Genomic DNA, 17,389 nt, shown 5'->3' with positions numbered 1-17,389 from the left:
CTGACATCCCTTAAAGGCATATGAAATGAAAATGAAAATCGCTTATTGTCACGAGTAGGCTTCAATGAAGTTACTGTGAAAAGCCCCTAGTCGCCACATTCCGGCGCCTGTCCGGGGAGGCTGGTACGGGAATCGAACCGTGCTGCTGGCCTGCTTTAAAAGCCAGCGATTTAGCTGAGTGAGCTAAACCAGCCCCTTATTACCATATTACCATATGAGCATATTACCACATCCTCCTTTCCTTTTCAAGATACTTTTCCCGCTTCCAAAGAAGTATAACTATTTAAATACACATTCATGCTTAGTTTCTATTACATAAGTGCATAGAACTGATGAACCTGTGAGTCTCTAAAGTGTAGAGGTAATCTGCTGGTATGTCCAGCTGTTGTGATGGTAACTTTGTCTGGAGGGTTCTTTAATTTCTCACAGTGATCCATGTGATTGTCATTCTTAGCTGTTGCTCCTGGCTGCATTTGGAATCTTGTCCTAGATGCAATAGGGCTGCACAGTGGTTGTGGAGTTGGGATGGACCTGATTTGTCCTTGGTTATGCCTCACCATTGCACCTTTGTGTTAATGACTTCATGAGACCTTGGTTCTGAACAAATCCTTGTCACCTCACCTCATTGTCACAAACCTTCCATGGGATCCTAGATGCAAACTTATTGTCCCAAATATAGACTTGCTGATTCTGTACCTGCGTTTTTCTCATGCATGCTTCTCTTGTAACTTGGAAAGCTGCTCTCTAGCTTCTGAGAGAGTAGAATGGGTAAGAGTAGGTAAATTAGTATGCATGAGTTTGCCAAACATGAGCTCAACTGTTGATAGAATAGTTGCACTCAACGATTTCGCTGTCAGATATAACATTGCAATGTATAAATCTTGCTAGACCTGTCTACATTTACGAATGAGGGGTTTCACTGTGTAAATCATTCATTCAGGTTGGCCCTTATATCTAGTGTAATGAGGAGAAAGAGTAGTTTGATCAATATTCCACTTCTCACTCATATACGGAAATGGTTTCTGAATAAATTGTGGACTGTTATCTGTAAATGATTTCTCCAGGCACACCAAATAAACTAAATTAGCACTTAAGAGTATATGCAACCGTTGTCCTTGACGTATTCTGCAATTGTCGAATAATGGGGTAAATAACTTGGTAAAGTAGTTGAACATGAAATCAGAAAGAAGTCGGATGCAATTTTGGACCAAGGGTGGGTAGGAACTTCATGTTGAATCAATAGTGCTTTGTCTGACTTGCCATGTGCTCTTGACATGCCTTGCACTTCTTGATGGTCAGTTCAATATCATTGTTCATACTCAGCCTTCTGAGACTCAGCCAATAGACTGTCTGTCTTGTGAGTCTTCTCGTCTGATCTATGCCCATGTGTAAGTGATGAAGCTGTTGAAGAATATCAGGTCACAGAGATTCCAGTGTGATGATCTGCCTGCCTTTAAAATGACCCCCCGCAATTTGTCTAGCCCATCCCAATAATGCCAAAAATGGTCTCATGTGTATCTGGACATGCTGAATTAAATCAGGCTATCCTTTGATGATCATTTTCCACAACTTCTGTCATGTAAAATATTTTGCCATTTCTTCTTGCAGCTGCTAGCATTTGTATTACAAATGTACCAGATCAATTTAGAAAATATCCTCAAGTTCAATGTCAATGAAGTCAACTTGTGGATCTAAGCATATATCTTTTGATTTAGTTGGGTTAAGCAATCTGCTAAGTGTATCCGATGTGATTATCAAAATACCTGGCTTGTACCTAATCTCACAGTCATAACCTTGAATCTAAATTAAAAAAAAAAGAATTTACAGTGCAGAAGGAGACCATTCGGCCCATCGAGTTTACACTGGCCTTTGGAAAGAGCACCCGACCAAAGCTCACACCTCCACCCCATCCCTGTAACCCAGTAACCCCACCCAACCTTTTCGGATACTAAGGGGCAATTTAGCATGGCCAATCCACCTAACCTGCACATCTTTGGACTGTGGGAGGAAACCAAAGCACCCGGAGGAAACCCACGCAGACAGGGGAGGATGTGCAGACTCCACACAGACAGTGACCGAAGCTGGCAATTGAACCTGGGATCCTGGAGCTGTGAAGCAAAAATGCTAACCACTGTGCTACCATGTAGCCCACGGGCCTTCACCCAGACATCTCAACAGATGTCTGGGTGAAGGACATTTGCTAATAGAACTTGAAATGAATCGCCATGAGGCGTCCACAATTGAAAATGGTGACTTAGCGTGAGAAAAGTTTATTTTTATTTTTTATTCATGGTATGTGAGCATTGCCGACTGGCCAGCACTTATTGCCCATTCATAATTGCCCTTCAGGAGATGGAGGGGAGTCGCCTTTGTGAAGCATTGCAGTCCACATGGTGTAGAAATCATTTTGATTCAGGGACTGTGATATATTTCCAAGTCAGGATGGTGTATGAGACTAGGAGAGCAATACAGGTGGTGATGTTCCCCTCCCTTGTCCTTCTAGGCGGCAGAATTTGTGGGTTTGGAAGGTGATGTCTTGGTGTGTTGCTGCAGTGTACCTTGTAGATGGTACACACTGCTGCCACAGTGTGTTGGTACTGGATCAAATGAATATTTGACGGTGAACAATCAAGTGGCTGTTTTGACCGATGGGGAATGTTGTTGGAGCTGGCAAGTGGAGAGTATTCTATCACACTCTTGACTCGTACGTTGCAGATGGTTGACAGGCATTGGGAGTCTGGAGGCGAATTACTGGTCACCTAAGTCCCGCCCTTTGGCCTTATCTTGCTGCTGCAGTATTTACATCGCTGTTAGGATTACATTTCTGGTCAATAGTAACCCCCTTGGATGTTTATGGGGGATTTAGCAGTGAGGAGAAATGGTTAGATTCTCTCTTATTGGGGATGGTCATTGTGTGGCACTTGTGTGGCATGAATGTTACTTATTAGCCTGAGTCTGAATGTTGTCCAGGTCTTGCTACACATGGGCATGCTCTGCTTCAGTATCTGAGGAGTTGCGAATGGTTCTTAACATTATCCAATCATTAGCGAACATTCCCACTTCTGACCTTATGACAAAGGGAAAGTCATTGACAAAGCAGCTGAAGATGGTTGAGCCCAGGACACTACCCTGAGGTGCTCCTGGAGTGATGTCCTGTGACATCCACTAATATGTATCCTGGCAATATGTGATAAAGAAATGCCTGCAGCAATATTTCGGTCAGAATTTCATTATACTTGAGTTTGATCTTTTCTACTGAACATTGTGATAATGAAAGACATGGTTGCAAATCTCATGTCGTAACAAGGTTTAACTGCACATGATGCGCAGATACTAATTTGAGTATCTCTGAAAAAGACATTTTGTTGAAGCTTGTCAGTTAACTACCAGTCACCATCAACTGGTGCATTCTCCATGGCAATGCTTCTACCAGTCAGAGCCCACTTGCCAACAAATTAGAACTCTCTTCTCATCCAACAGAAACCTGCTGTTTCCCCTGACATTGGTATTCTTGTGATTGGCCTGATGAGTGCTAGATGAAAAGCTTCAACAAAATGTCTGTTTTCAGCAATACTCAAGCTCTGCCCCTCCGAACGGCTATTCACCAATTTGGGAAGCTCACTTTTATCAGTCAACCTAAAGGTGACCTGACGCAATGATTTTGAGTTAATTTTCATGTAAGCTGATCGCAGAGTCTTGTTACTGAATCCTACATCAAGTAGATGTGACACTGGTGTTGCATCCTTGCTTATAGTTGATGATGCCATCCAGTCTGAATGGGATGCATCCTAGGATACTGAGGGAAGTAAGGGTGCAAACTGTGGCGGGACTGGCCTCAAAACTCCAAACCTTCCTTCAATACAGAGCCGGTGTCAAAACAACTGGCGGATTGCAAATGTTACACCTTTATATAAACCTGGGAATTTTAGTCCAGTCGTTTTAACTTCACTCATGAGGGAGCTTCACAAAACAATAAACCAGGAGAAAATGAACAGCCACTTGGATAGACATGAACTAATGAAGGTTAGGATTTGTTGGGAAGGTAACAGTGAAGGTGGATGAGAGCAGCATAGTCCATGTGAACCACAAACTTTGAAAAGATATCTGACAAGTATCACATATTGAGTTTGTTTGTGAAATTTCAATGCTTTGGATAAAGGGGAGAGGAGCAGCATGGATATAAAACTGGCGACAGCATGGAAAACAGTTGTGCATAGTTGTTTTTCACAGTCTGCCGAGTGCTCATTGGCCTGAATGTTAACTCTGTTTCTCACTTCGCAGATGAGTATGTTGGGCATTTTCTGATTTTATTCCCGATTTCCAGCATCCTTGGTATTCCCCAGTGGTATTCCCAGTGTTTGGTACTTGGACTGGGGCGGTAGAATGGTTAGCACTGCTACTTCACAGCATCAGGGGCCTGGGTGACTGTGTGGAGTTTGCACAATCTCCATGTGTTCTGCGTGGGTTTTCTTTGGGCGCTCCGGTTTCCTCCCAAAGTCCAAAACATGTGCAGGTTAAGTGGATTGGCCATGGTAAATTGTCCCTTAGTATCCAAACGTTATTTGAGACTACGGGGATAGGGTGGGGGAGTGGGCCTGAGTGGGGGATTCTTTCATAGGGTTGGTGCAGGCGCAATGGGCCAAATGGCCTCCTCCTTCTGCACTGTCGGGATTCTCTGACTGCTGCTGGTTTTTACATCATGATGTTGCCTGGAGCAGTGTGGGTACAGAAATTTGTATATCATACAAAACTTGGAAGTGTCATAATATGTATCAAGAAGGCATAGTGTTAATTGGGACTCTCACTCCAGCCAATGGATAAACATGACCCTTTAACTTTGAATCAAATCATTTTTTTATTGAACACAATATAAAATCCTAAGGCTTATCACTACTACAAGAGAGGCTCTATCATACACTGCATCAAAAGCACACACATGATTCTATCTTCCTTTGCTACCATTACAAGTTCACAAACATAGGTTAAACTGGTAATACTTATCTAACTTCTCATAGTGGACATGCGGAGGATGTCACTACCCCGTCTGAGGTGCACTTTGTATTGCTAATTTTAGGATGGTTGGTGTAGTGTTCAAAAAGACCACACATAGCTTTAAATTGAACAAAGCTATAAATAACAAATACAACTACAACAATTAAAGCTATAAATCGATTCAACACTTACTCCTATATAATTCACAGTTGATAATAAACATATAATCTGCACTCATCTACTACTAATCTCTACATTATTACATTAACTACGATCTGCTCTCACTCACAATCTTTCCTTCAGTCTGTTCTCTGGCTTTCTCTTCAATCTCTCACCCACAAGGCTTAGCATCAATGTCTTTTATAGTTGTACTTCTAGGTCCCTCCAGTGGTTGATTTAGACATTACATTAACCTTTGTAGTTCTTACAATTATTTAAAAAAAATTATTTTTAAAAATTAATTTAGAGTAGCCAATTAATTTCTTCCAACTGAGGGGCAATCTAGCATGGCCAATCTACCTACCCTGCAAGCAAACACGGGGAGAATGTGCAAACTCTACACAGATAGTGACCCAGAGCCGTGATCGAACCTGGGACCTCGGCGCCATGAGGCAGCAGTGCTAACCACTGCGCCACTGTGCTGCCCTCGCAGTTCGTACAATTATGATAATGCAAGACGATCGTACTAGGCTAGGCACTAAATTTGTCCTTGAGTCACAAATGTTCAAAGAGTCATTGAAAAAAATATATTTTTATTCTCCTCTTTTTCACATTTTCTCCCAAATTTACACCCACCAACAATAAACAATAATCAGAAACGAATATATCAATCCCCATATCAATAACAACGATCCCATCCTCCCACCAAACCCCAGACATTGGCCCACATGTTCACATAAACAAATGACAAAAAGAAATCAGGAATCACCCATAGTCACCATTAACATACACAGTCCCCCTCCCCCCAACCCTCCCAACCACCCCCCCAACTAATGTTCGATGTTATCCAGTTCTTGAAAGTGCATAATGAATAATGCCCATGAATTGCAGAACCCCTCCATACTTCCCCTCAGTTCAAACTTAACCTTCTCAAGAGTCAAGAATTCCAACAGGTCCCCTCGCCACGCCAGGGCACAGGGTGGGGAGGCTGCTCTCCAACCCATCAGGATCCGCCTTTGGGCGATCAATGGGGCGAAGGCTGCAACATCCGCCTCAGCACCCGTTTCCAACACCGGCTGGTCCGACACCCCGAATATGGCCACCCGGGGGCCCGGGTCCAGTTTCACATGCACCACTTTAGAGATTACCCTAAAAACCTCCCTCCAGTAATCCTCTAGCTTTGGACAGGACCAAAACATATGAACGTGATTTGCCCCCCCCCCCCCCTCCCCCCCTCCCCGCAACGTTCACACATATCTTCTACCTCTTCAAAGAATCGGCTCATCCTCGTCCTCGTGAGGTGTGCTCTGTATACCACCTTCAGCTGTATCAGCCCCGACCTCACGCACGAGGTGGAGGCCCTCTCTCCGGAGCACCTCACACCAGAACCCCTCCTCCATGTCCTCTCCCAACTCTTCCTCCCACTTTGCTTTGATCTATTCCAGTGGTGCCTTCTCCTCTTCCAAAATAGCTCCGTAAACCGCCGATACTACCCCCTTCTCCAATCCCCCTGTTGACAGCACTTCCTCCAGCAATGTGGAGGCCGGTTCCACCGGGAAGCTCAGTATTTCCTTTCTGGCAAAATCTCGAATCTGGAATCTGCATGAATCTAAGAATTTCTCCCTGCTCCAGCCAATACTTCGCTTCCAGCTCCTTCAATCCTGCAAACCGACGCCCAAGAAACAAATCTTTTAGTGTCTTAATCCCCTTCTCCTCCCATTTCCCAAAATTTCCATCCCACTTCCCTGACTCAAATCTGTGGTTCCCCGATTCGGCATTTTCCTTGACCCTGCCCCCAACCCGAAGTGTTGGCGAAACTGCCTCCAAATTCTCAATTAAGCTATTATTACCGCACTCCCTGAGTATTTCCCCAGGGTCATCGGTATCGGCGCTGTTGCTAGTGCCTTCAATCCCGACCCCCCTGCACAAACTCTCCTCCATTCTGACCCACTGGGAATCAACCCCTCTGACCCAGCTTCGCAGCTTCTCCATATTCGCCGCCCAGTAGTAATACATCAGGTTCGGGAGAACCAAACCCCCTGCCTGCCTTGAGTCCCTGCCCTGCGGAATGGCAGCCCCCCCACCCCTGCCCCCAACCCGGCCGAGACACCACAAAATACTCACTTTTGTCTAGATTTAGTTTGCACCCCAAGAAAGACCCAAACACTCGAAGCAGCTCCAATATTCCCCCTATTGACACGCACGGTTCCGACACGTATAACAGCAAGTCATCGGCATATAAGGACACCCTATGCTCTGTACCCTTCCCCCCTCCCCGCACTATTCCTTTCCATACCCCCCCGAACTTCTTAACGTGATAGCCAATGGCTGAACTGCGAGTGTAAACAACAGGGGGGACATAGGACATCCCAGCCTAGTCCCACGGTGGAGAGAAAAGTATCTTGAGCTGATGTTATTTGTGCTGACACTCGCCCTCGGCTCCTTATATAGTAGCTTTACCCAGTCCACAAATCCTGGCCCAATCCCAAACCGCTCCAGAACTGCCATCAAGAACCCTCATTCTACCCGGTCATACGCCTTCTCAGCGTCCAATGCCACAACCACCTCTGTTTCCTTCTCCTCCGCCTGTGCCATAACCACGTCCAATACCCTTCTAACCTTTGAAAAGAGCTGCCTCCCTCTCACTAACCCTGTCTGATCTTCACCTATCACCTTCGGGAGGCACTCCTCCAGCCTACCCGCCAGTAACTTTGCCAATACTTTTGCGTCCACATTCAGAAGTGATATGGGCCTATACGACCCACACTCTGCCGGATCCTTATCTTTTTTAAGCAACGGGGAAATCGATGCCTGCCCCAAAGTTTGTGGCAACACCGCCTTCCCTATCGCCTCTTCAATCATCCCCACCATCAGGGGTGCCAGCTTATCCTTGAAATTTTTATAATATTCTACCGGAAACCCATCCGGCCCTGCCACCTTCCCTGACTGCATCCTCCCAATCGTGTCCTTTATCTCCTTTTCCACTATTGCTCCTTCTAATGTAGCTCTGTCCCCTTCCCCTAAACTCGGATACTCCAACCCATCTAGAAACTCCTGCATCTCCCGGTCTCCCCCAGGTGGTTCTGCCCTTTACAACCTCTCATAGAATTCCTCAAAGACCTTGTTAATCAGATCCGGAGCCACCACCAACTTCCCTGCCCTGTCCCTCACCTGAACAATTTCTCTTACCTCTGCCTCCCTCCGAAGCTGACCTGCTAACATACCTGACCTGCCTTATCTCCATTCTCGTAAACTGCACCCCTTGCTCGCCTCAGTTGACGTACCACCTTCCTGGTGGACAGTCTGTCAAATAGTCGCCTGCAGTTCCTTCCTCTTTTCCAACTTCGCTGGATCGCCATCTTCTGCATAACTCCTATCTACCTCCAACATCTCATCTCTTACCCTCTGCCGCTCCAACCTCTCCTCTTTGTCCACCCTGGCCTTAAACGAGATCACCTCACCCCTCACCACCGCCTTTAGAGCCTCCCAGACAACTGCCTTTGACACCTCACCTGCACAGTTGAAACCTACATATTCCTCAATTACCTTTTCAATTTTGTCACAGAACCCTCGGTCCTCCAACAGTCCCACCTCTAATTTCCACCCCGGCCTCTGCGTTACCCCCTTCTCCAGTACCATATCCACCCAATGTGGAGCATAAGTTCAAAGAGCCATGACTCACTCAGGGGTCAGATTACTTCTCAGGAGCATGGAACACAGAGGTCAATGCTTAATCACTGTCTGTCCAAAGCATAGCACAGCCAATGTCCAATCAGCTCCTGTCCTCTCTCCCTGTGTACATCCTGTACTTCACTGCAGACCCCCACTGTTTATGTTGCTTATGTTGATGCAGAGTTAGCCTCTTTAACCATCAGGGTTTCTGGTGTCTTCACTTTGCTGGTGCCTTTACAAATATCCATCAGGCTATAGTGTCTCTTTTATAGTGGCCATATTTCCCAGCAGACTTGAAAATGAAAAAAATGAAAATCGCTTTATTGTCACGAGTAGGCTTCAATGAAGTTACTGTGAAAAGTCCCTAGTCGCCACATTTCGGCGCCTGTCCGGGGAGGCTGGTACGGGAATCAAACTGTGCTGCTGGCCTGCTTGGTCTGCTTTAAAAGCCAGCGATTTAGCTTAGTGAGCTAAACCAGGCCATGGGTACAATAGGCCAGTAGAATGGGTGCATTCATAGAGATGAAATTCAATGCAGAAAAGTGAGAGGTTATTTGTAAGTGAGGGTTGAGGAGAAATGAGTTAAATGATATAATTTTAAGGAGAGGTCAAGAAGAGAGAAACCTGGGGATGCTCATGTGCAGTTAATAGAAGGTGGCAAGACGAGTTAGTAAAGCAGTTAATGAAACGTGTGGGTTCCTGAGCTTCATGACTGGAGGTATGATGTACAGAGGCCAGTAAGCCTATACAAAACACTAGCTTGGCCCCAGATGGAATATTGTGTCCGATTTTGGGTACCACCTTTTCCGGAAGAATTTAAGAGGCTTTGGAGAGGGCGTGCAAGAGATTTACCAGAATGGTTCCAGGAATGAGGGATTACAACTATGTGGAGAGACTGAGGAAGAAGTTCAGAGGAGATTTGGTGGAGGAATTTTCAAAGGTGAACGATTTGGACAGGGTAAATAAAGGGGGTCAATAGCCAGGGGGCACAGATCTCGAGTGATTGGCAGGGCAGCATGTGGAAACGCCTTCCCCCACAAGTGGTTAGGATTTGGAATGATTTGTCCGATAGGATGGTGGAGAGTGATTCACTAGTTGCCTCCAAATGGGAACTTGATAAATACTTGAAGCAGAAAAACTGCAGGGGCACAAGGAGAAAGCAGGGAAGTGGGAGTAATCAGATTGCTCTTTTGAAAGAGCCAGTGGAGGATTGATGAACAGTGGGCCCTTTCTTTCCCCACTAAATACACTACATTTGATACAGTACACTTATACCATTGCTGCATATTGCTATATTTAAGATCTACAATCAAAAATGAGTTGTAACATCATTATCTCATGACTAAATAAATTGGTTTGCATGAAAATCTCTTTATAGCAGCATTTCTAATATCGTTCTTGTTAATCTGTGCCTGAACAAACAGACTTTCTTCTAGCTATTTAAGACTGATTTCTTTGCATTTGCGAATCTGCTTGCTTTTTAAAGAAATTGGTAATTATCACGGTTAGTGATCAACAGATTCAGTTCTGGTGATTCATAGCTGGTTGGTGACAGAGAGAATATGGTTGCCACAGTTACTGTTACCTAGCACTGGGATGGATGATGTACTTCACAATGTCCAGTTGCTTAAATTGCCACAGAAACCTGCATTTCAAACTATTTACTTGTCGTATGTCGTGCAGTACATAAAAAGATAATCCAGAAAATTACTTATTAGTTGCTTGAAGTACTATTGAGCGCAGGAGCCATTTTTCTGGTGACTTAACAGGAATTATAAGCAGTCCCAGTAATCTATAATTTACATGTCACTCGTGTCACCCTGCAGTGCTACTTCTTCACAGTGGAGTTTGGGCTCTGTAAGCAGGATGGACAACTGCGTGCTTATGGTGCAGGACTTCTGTCTTCTATCGGAGAACTAAAGGCAAGAACTGACTTTTCACTGATTTTTTGTTTCGATGCTTGCAGTTCATAGTTGAGAGATTTCTGTTTTACTTGTGTCTGTCTCTCACAGCACGCACTGTCGGACAAAGCGATTGTGAAACCGTTTGAGCCAAGGACAACCTCCACGCAGGAATGCCTCATCACCACCTTCCAGGAAGCTTATTTTTTGTCAGAAAGTTTTGAGGAGGCCAAAGCCAAAATGAGGCAAGTCATTTATTTCCTTCTAAAATCCAGAGTTGACTGTTGACGGACCAAGTGCTCAGCACCACACTTGCACGGTATTTCATTTTCAATACCAGTGGAAGTTTAAACTGAACTGGTCAATGCCTGCATTCAACCAGCTATAGCGGGAATGCCAATTAGACCTGTTAAAACATTTGTCTGCTCACACAGACCCTAATGCTTATAGCTGGTGACTCGGTGTTAACATGGTCTTCCTGCTGTAAGAATCGGGCAGTAAAGTTGTCCCAAAGTGACCAAGACTAAACTACTGCATCATAGCTTTGAGAGACTACATTGGAGTGATGAACGTGAATTAGCGGGTAAATTTTATTCACTGGCTGAAAGATCACAATGGTGTGAACTACTGTTAGATTCACCACCATCTGGAATAGTTAGCCTGCTTTACATGTTGTAAGCAGTGCCTTTGTAATTGAGCTTGATGACTGTGGAAAATATTCCCACTAATTGCCCAATTTAGGTGGCTTCCCTTAATAAGCGTGCACGATATACATGGATGGTGTGCACAGTAGGCTCATGAGTCATTTCTAGCCAAGGTCCTTTTTGTATCTATTGTTAGCTATTCTGAGGGTAGGTAGTCAAGCTGCCCTTGGCAGTTAAGCAGGATACAAGCTGAGTTCGTCAACCTTTCCACTGTTCTTCGTTGCACCTTAAACGGGCATATCTTCACACAAAACAAGAGTTTTGAAACTCATTGCCCCTCATTTGTTTACAAACCTGCAACACGATTTCGCAATTGGACTGGAAGATACTGAGCCATGACCTCATCATGATGAAAATAACAGTGAGTGGTTCGAGACTTTGCCAGAAAGGAGATACAGAGCTTCCCAGTAGAGATGTCTTCGACACTGCTGGAGGAGGTGCTGACGACAGGGGGACTGGAGAAAGGGGTAGTGTCGGTGGTTTAAGGGGCTATTTTGGAAGAGGAGAAGGTACTGCTGGAAGGGATCAAGGCAAAGTGGAAGGAAGTGTCGGGAGAGGATATGGAGGAGGTGTGAGGGTGAATGCCTCCATCTCGTGCCCAAAGTTTGGGGCAGGTACAGCTGAAGGTGGAATATAAAGCATACCTCACAAGGGCACGAATGAGCTGGCTCTTTGAGGGGGTAGAGGATGTGTGTGAACATTGCTGGGGGCGGGGGGGCGAAAATCACGTTTATATGTTTTGGTCCTTTCCAAAGCTGGAGCATTACTGGAAGGAGGATTTTAGGGCAATCTTTAAAGTGGTGTGCGTGAAACTGGACCCAGGCCCTCGAGAGGCCGTATTCGGGTGTCGGAGCAGCCGGGGTTGGAAACGAGTGCGAAGTGTTGTAGCCTTCGCCTCGTTGATCGGCAGAAAGCGGATCCTGTTGGGATGGAGAGAAGCCTCTTCACCCTGTGCCCTGGCGTGGCGGGGGGGACTTGCTGGAATTCTTGACTCTTGAGAAAGTCAAATTTGAACTGAGGGGAAGGATGGAGGGGTTCTACAATTCGTGGGCATTATTCAATATGCACTTTCGAGAATTGGATTACATCGAAGTAAAGTGACAATTGTGCTTTTTTTGTCTGAAAATATTGCTGAATATGGTGCTGGGATCCGGGTATAACTGCTGGGCCGGTCTCAGCAAATCTTATAAAAAAAATAAATTATGTGAGGTCTCCCTTTGGAGTGTTTCAGAGGCTGACAAATATAGAATCATTAGAATCTCTACAGAAGGAGGCCATATGGCCCATCAAGTCTGCACAAACCCTTGAAAAGAGTACCCTACCTAGGCCCATGCCCCAACACTATCACCCTAACCCAACCTAACCTTTGTTTTGGACACCAAGAGGCAATGTAGCTTGGCCAATCCACCTAACCTGCACATCTTTGGACTGTGGGAGGAAACTGAAGCATCCAGAGGAAACTGACGCAGATACAGGGAGAAAGTGCAAACTCCACACAGACAGTCACCCGAGGTTGCAATTGTACCTGAGTCCCTGGCGCTCTGAGGCAGCAGTGCTAACCACTGTGCCATCGTGCCTTTTATGACTATAAACGAAAAGCTGTAGATGTTAAAAATTTGAAATAAAAACAGAAAATGGTGGAGATCTACCTGTGCATTCGCTGTTGCAATGTGGCCTGATGGAAAAGAAAAATAACTGTTTGGGGAATTGTGACTGTGGGGGTACAGGCATCATGGGCGACAGTTCAATTCTCGAATGATAATTCTGATCACTAGGAAGAGTAGGCAGCACATGTTGTGCATCATGTTTTCTTTTTTACTGGTGCTTTAAGATTTTGGATCACTTTTCCCTTCACTGGGATGATTTTGGATTGAGATATGTTTATATATTGGGGACACAGTGGTTAGTACTGGTGCCTCACAGCGCCAGTGACCCGGGTTTGATTCTGACCTTGGGTGACTGTGTGGAGTTTACACGTCCCCCCAACCCCCCATGCCTGGGTGGGTTTCCTCCGGACACTCCGATTTCCTCTCACAATCTGAAGATTGGCCGTGGTAAATTGCATCTTAGTGTCCAAAATGTTAGATGGGGTTACTATGATAGGGCATGGGCCTAGGTGGGGTGCTCTTTTGGAGGGTCGGAGTTTCAGAATTGTAGGGATTCTACAATTGTAAGGATTGACCAGGATTCCCCCCCCCCCCCCCCCCCCCCCTTCCCTTCCCCACCGCAGTGTGTTGTGTGGCGACAGAGGCAACCCGCCATTGGCTAGTGTGCAGGATCTTCCAGTCACGCCGATATCAATGGGGTTTCCCGTTGTTCACGCCCTCCACCACGGGGGATGGTGGGGATGTGGGGGGAGGTTGCCTTTGGAGGGACCAGAACATTCCGCTAGAGGAATCGGCCGGAAAATCCCGCCATTGTGTTTGAAGACAAAATGAGTTTGTACAGGTTTAAAAAAAAACACGCACTGGAGGTATTAAAGATGAAGCCAGACACAGTCTCTGATCTGTTTCTAAAAAAGGTCTAGAGGGGTCATATTGTCTCGTCCAGGCCTCCTTACCAGGATTCTTTTGAGAATCCAAGACATGGCTCGAGGGGCCAGATGGCCAACTCCTGCTCCTAGTTCTTATGTTCTTATGTCTCTTTAAACTCACACCCTGGGTGGGGGGGAAAGAGATGCAGCTAGTTTTATTGACTGAAAGACTTCTGACTGAATAATTGAAAAGGAATGAAGTGAATGCAACCAACGGAGCACCTGTGGGAATTCAGAGAAAAGGACAAAGGGAAACACAGGCAGTCAGATGTTAAACAAGAAACTGAGGTGTAGGCAAGGGGCCCAGAGCTAAGGACTAAAGATCAGGAGGTCAGTTTTTCCAATTAGAAGTTTTCTAAAAGAAAAATATTGGCAATAACAAGGGAGTCAGTCCATGAAAGGGACAGACACTGTGGTTTACTATTTTCCTCTCATTTTTCAAAGAGTGAACTGAGATTGAATAAGGTAAGGGAAAGTCATCTTTAAAAGAAAGCAGTTTATCCGCTTGCAGCTCATCTCGCGAAGAGCTCCAGTTTAACTTCAGAATTCATTGGAGAACTTCACATTAGGAGAATTGTGATTTTGGTGGAGTCGGGATGTCTCTGGCTGTTTAAAAATGGCAGGTGGGACCCAAATCTGGAAGTCCACTCCATTCCTGGCATCGGCAATTGGCTACCCACACCCTGCACTCCCGAATTGGCTGGCTCCATTTCAGTTGCAGGCATCTCCTAGGCCCCCTGCAACGTTCCTTGAGTTGGGCTTGCTTCTCCGGACCCTCAAAGGAGTCGTGATTTATGGTCTGGAAGCGGGAATCATTTGATGGGTAAATTCAAAAGGTTTTAGCTATGCCCCTCAGCTACTCCCCATTGGTCCCTCATACCCTCCATGCCAATTCATACCCCCGCTACTCTCCATAATCCTATGAATATGGCAGACTCCATCAGTCCTCATTATGCATGCCTGGCTGAGCGTCAAGACCAATAAAAGCAAGAGCTCAACAGGGATTCTGTTTTGATGAGTGCTAAATAAATTGTTGACATTAAAAGGTTATCATAAGTTATTCGTTCTGCAATGTCTTTTGTCAATATCTCAATATTTATTTGGACAGGATTAAGGGGTGTGAAGTATTTGAAGACTCTTGTTACCAATACTTTAACGGTGTGTCTGAGTGATACTTTTATAGGGTTGTAGGAACAGAAGCTTTTCAAATAACATTTCTGAATGGGTGCATTTTCTCTCTCTCAGTAGTTCCCACTTGCCATTTTTAACATATGGCTCATTGTTCATTTACACAGTGCATATTGGGTGAATAGGCATGGAAAGGGCATGAGCTGGCACTAAGTTGGTATGGACGGTATGAGGGGCCATGGGGAATGGGTGGGGGCTTTTGAGGGGTGAAGGTTAGAGGGGCTGACTAAATCTGAGATGACTGTGGCTGGCCTTCTAACCAGCCCACCTTGCCACGCACTCACACCCGTGACTGCCGAGAATCTGCTTCCGAGGTTCGCAGGGACAGACTGCATCCCGCATCCATCTCCCCGACCCACAATTTGGGATCCTTTACACCAAGGTGTGGCTGCGTGTCGGGAAATTTCCCGGCTCGAGCTGCCTGCCTCTGTGATGACAATCTGCCCCATGAGACCCAGCTCAGATTCTCTAGCCGCTGCATTGGGGGGAATTTTTGCATTTCCGGGAATTTCTGCATCTATTTAGTCGCTTTTACATAACTGAGCTGGAAATCTGGTGCAGGAGTTCATTCCTTCACAGAAGAGAGTTAGACTCAAGTCCCCTTCCTGCAGAAAGTCAGAGATGTAGCAACACAATCTGAAAGATTCAACAGTTTTCAACATCATGGCAGTCAGGGCCCTCCAACTAAAGCACTCCCGAGAATTAACTCCTTCAGCCATCTCCACAGGCTATTCCATACTGTTTCCCTGTCTCTTGATCTATGTTTCATGTGCACTGAATAACATTCATTATACATCATCAATGTGAGGCTGTGGATAGATGTCAGAATGCAAAAGCTGCAACATTAGATCGGTAATCCATCATACTGCTTGCCCCATTTTCCTCTTGATTTGTTTTGTAAACGGTGATCATTGAAGTAATTAAAAAAGTTAGATTGTCCATGCTAAGAACTGCAGCAGAATATTGCTTAGTTTAGAAGATGGACAGGATCAACACCGATTTATAAATAGATGGAACAGATTTATTCCAAATTACTCAAGAAACCAAACGCTTTTTTTCTTTATTTGTTCATGGGGCGGGTGAGTGTCGTTGGCAAGGTCAGCATTTGTTGGCCATCCTATTGCCCCATGAGAAGGTGTTGGTGACCTGCTTTCTTAAATGGTTGTACCCCCTGTGCTGTAGGTCACCCCACATCATTGTTAGGGAGGGAGTTCCAGGAATTTGACCCAGTGACAGTAAAGGAACGGCGATATATTTCCAAGTCAGGATGGTGTGAGACTTGGGGTGGGAAATTGTAGGTGGTGGTGGTCCCATGTGCCCTTCTCTTCTAGGGGGTAAATTGTCATCGGTTTAGAAGCTTCTGTTGAAGGACCCTTGGTGAGTTGCTGCTGTGCATCTTGTAGATGGCACACACTGCTGCCATAAAGTGCCAGTAGTGGAGGGAGTGAATCTTTAAGGTAGTGGATTGGGTACCAGTCAAGCAGGTTGCTCTGTTTTGGATGGTGTTGAGCTTTTTGAGTGTTGTTGGAATCACTCTCAGCCAAGCAAGTGGAGAGTATTCCATCACACTCCTGACTTGTGCTTTGTAGATAGCAGACAGGAGATGAGTTACTCATCACAGAATTCCCAGCTTCTGACGTATTACTTCCAGTGTCTAGGTCCATTCTGGGTGGTCAGTCTCATTTTATTTACGTGCGAGAAAATGTGTAACGGGATGAAGATGAAGAAGAAAGAAACAGTACTACATGCAGATTCAGCATGGCACAGCCTCTTCTGACCTTCAGGTCCCACTGTGTTCAGTTTGGCTTGTGACTGTGTGTATTCAGTAAAGGGGAACCTCCTCCGTTTCGGCTCTTATTCCTCCTGTTAGAAATTGCTTTATTCAGCAAGTGCAGAGGCCTTTCTGAGATGTTGGAAATTAGAAGAGCACCTACATGGGTGGCTCTCTGCATCCCACCTAACGTGTGAGTAAATTAACCTAAATCATGCAGGGTGAAGCCTTGAGGGATTATCTTTCCAAATGGCAATAAATGTTCCATTTTACAGTGGCAGTAATAATATGTGCCCTAATTCAGTATGGGCGGATTGTGAAGTTTACATAGAACATAGAACGATACAGCGCAGTACAGGCCCTTCGGCCCTCGATGTTGCACCGACATGGAAAAAAAACTAAAGGCCATCTAACCTACACTATGCCCTTATCATCCATATGCTTATCCAATAAATTTTTAAATGCCCTC

At 45.3% G+C, this 17,389-nt stretch overlaps 1 protein-coding gene across 1 annotated transcript in view; it reads left to right on the top strand.

Moving 5' to 3' along the window:
• Positions 1-17,389, top strand: part of LOC119954897 (tryptophan 5-hydroxylase 2-like) — a 73,914-nt gene that overhangs the window by 34,313 nt on the left and 22,212 nt on the right. Inside the window, exons 9-10 of the mRNA XM_038780530.1 lie at positions 10,650-10,745; positions 10,836-10,969. Of these exons, the coding sequence (XP_038636458.1) occupies positions 10,650-10,745; positions 10,836-10,969 (230 nt within the window). The remainder of the gene's footprint in view (positions 1-10,649; positions 10,746-10,835; positions 10,970-17,389) is intronic.

The sequence above is a fragment of the Scyliorhinus canicula genome, chromosome 20 (genome assembly GCF_902713615.1).
Source record: "Scyliorhinus canicula chromosome 20, sScyCan1.1, whole genome shotgun sequence".
Classification (NCBI taxonomy): domain Eukaryota; kingdom Metazoa; phylum Chordata; class Chondrichthyes; order Carcharhiniformes; family Scyliorhinidae; genus Scyliorhinus; species Scyliorhinus canicula.
The sequence above is the reverse complement of the archived record's forward strand: the minus strand, read 5'-3'. Positions and strand labels throughout refer to the sequence as shown.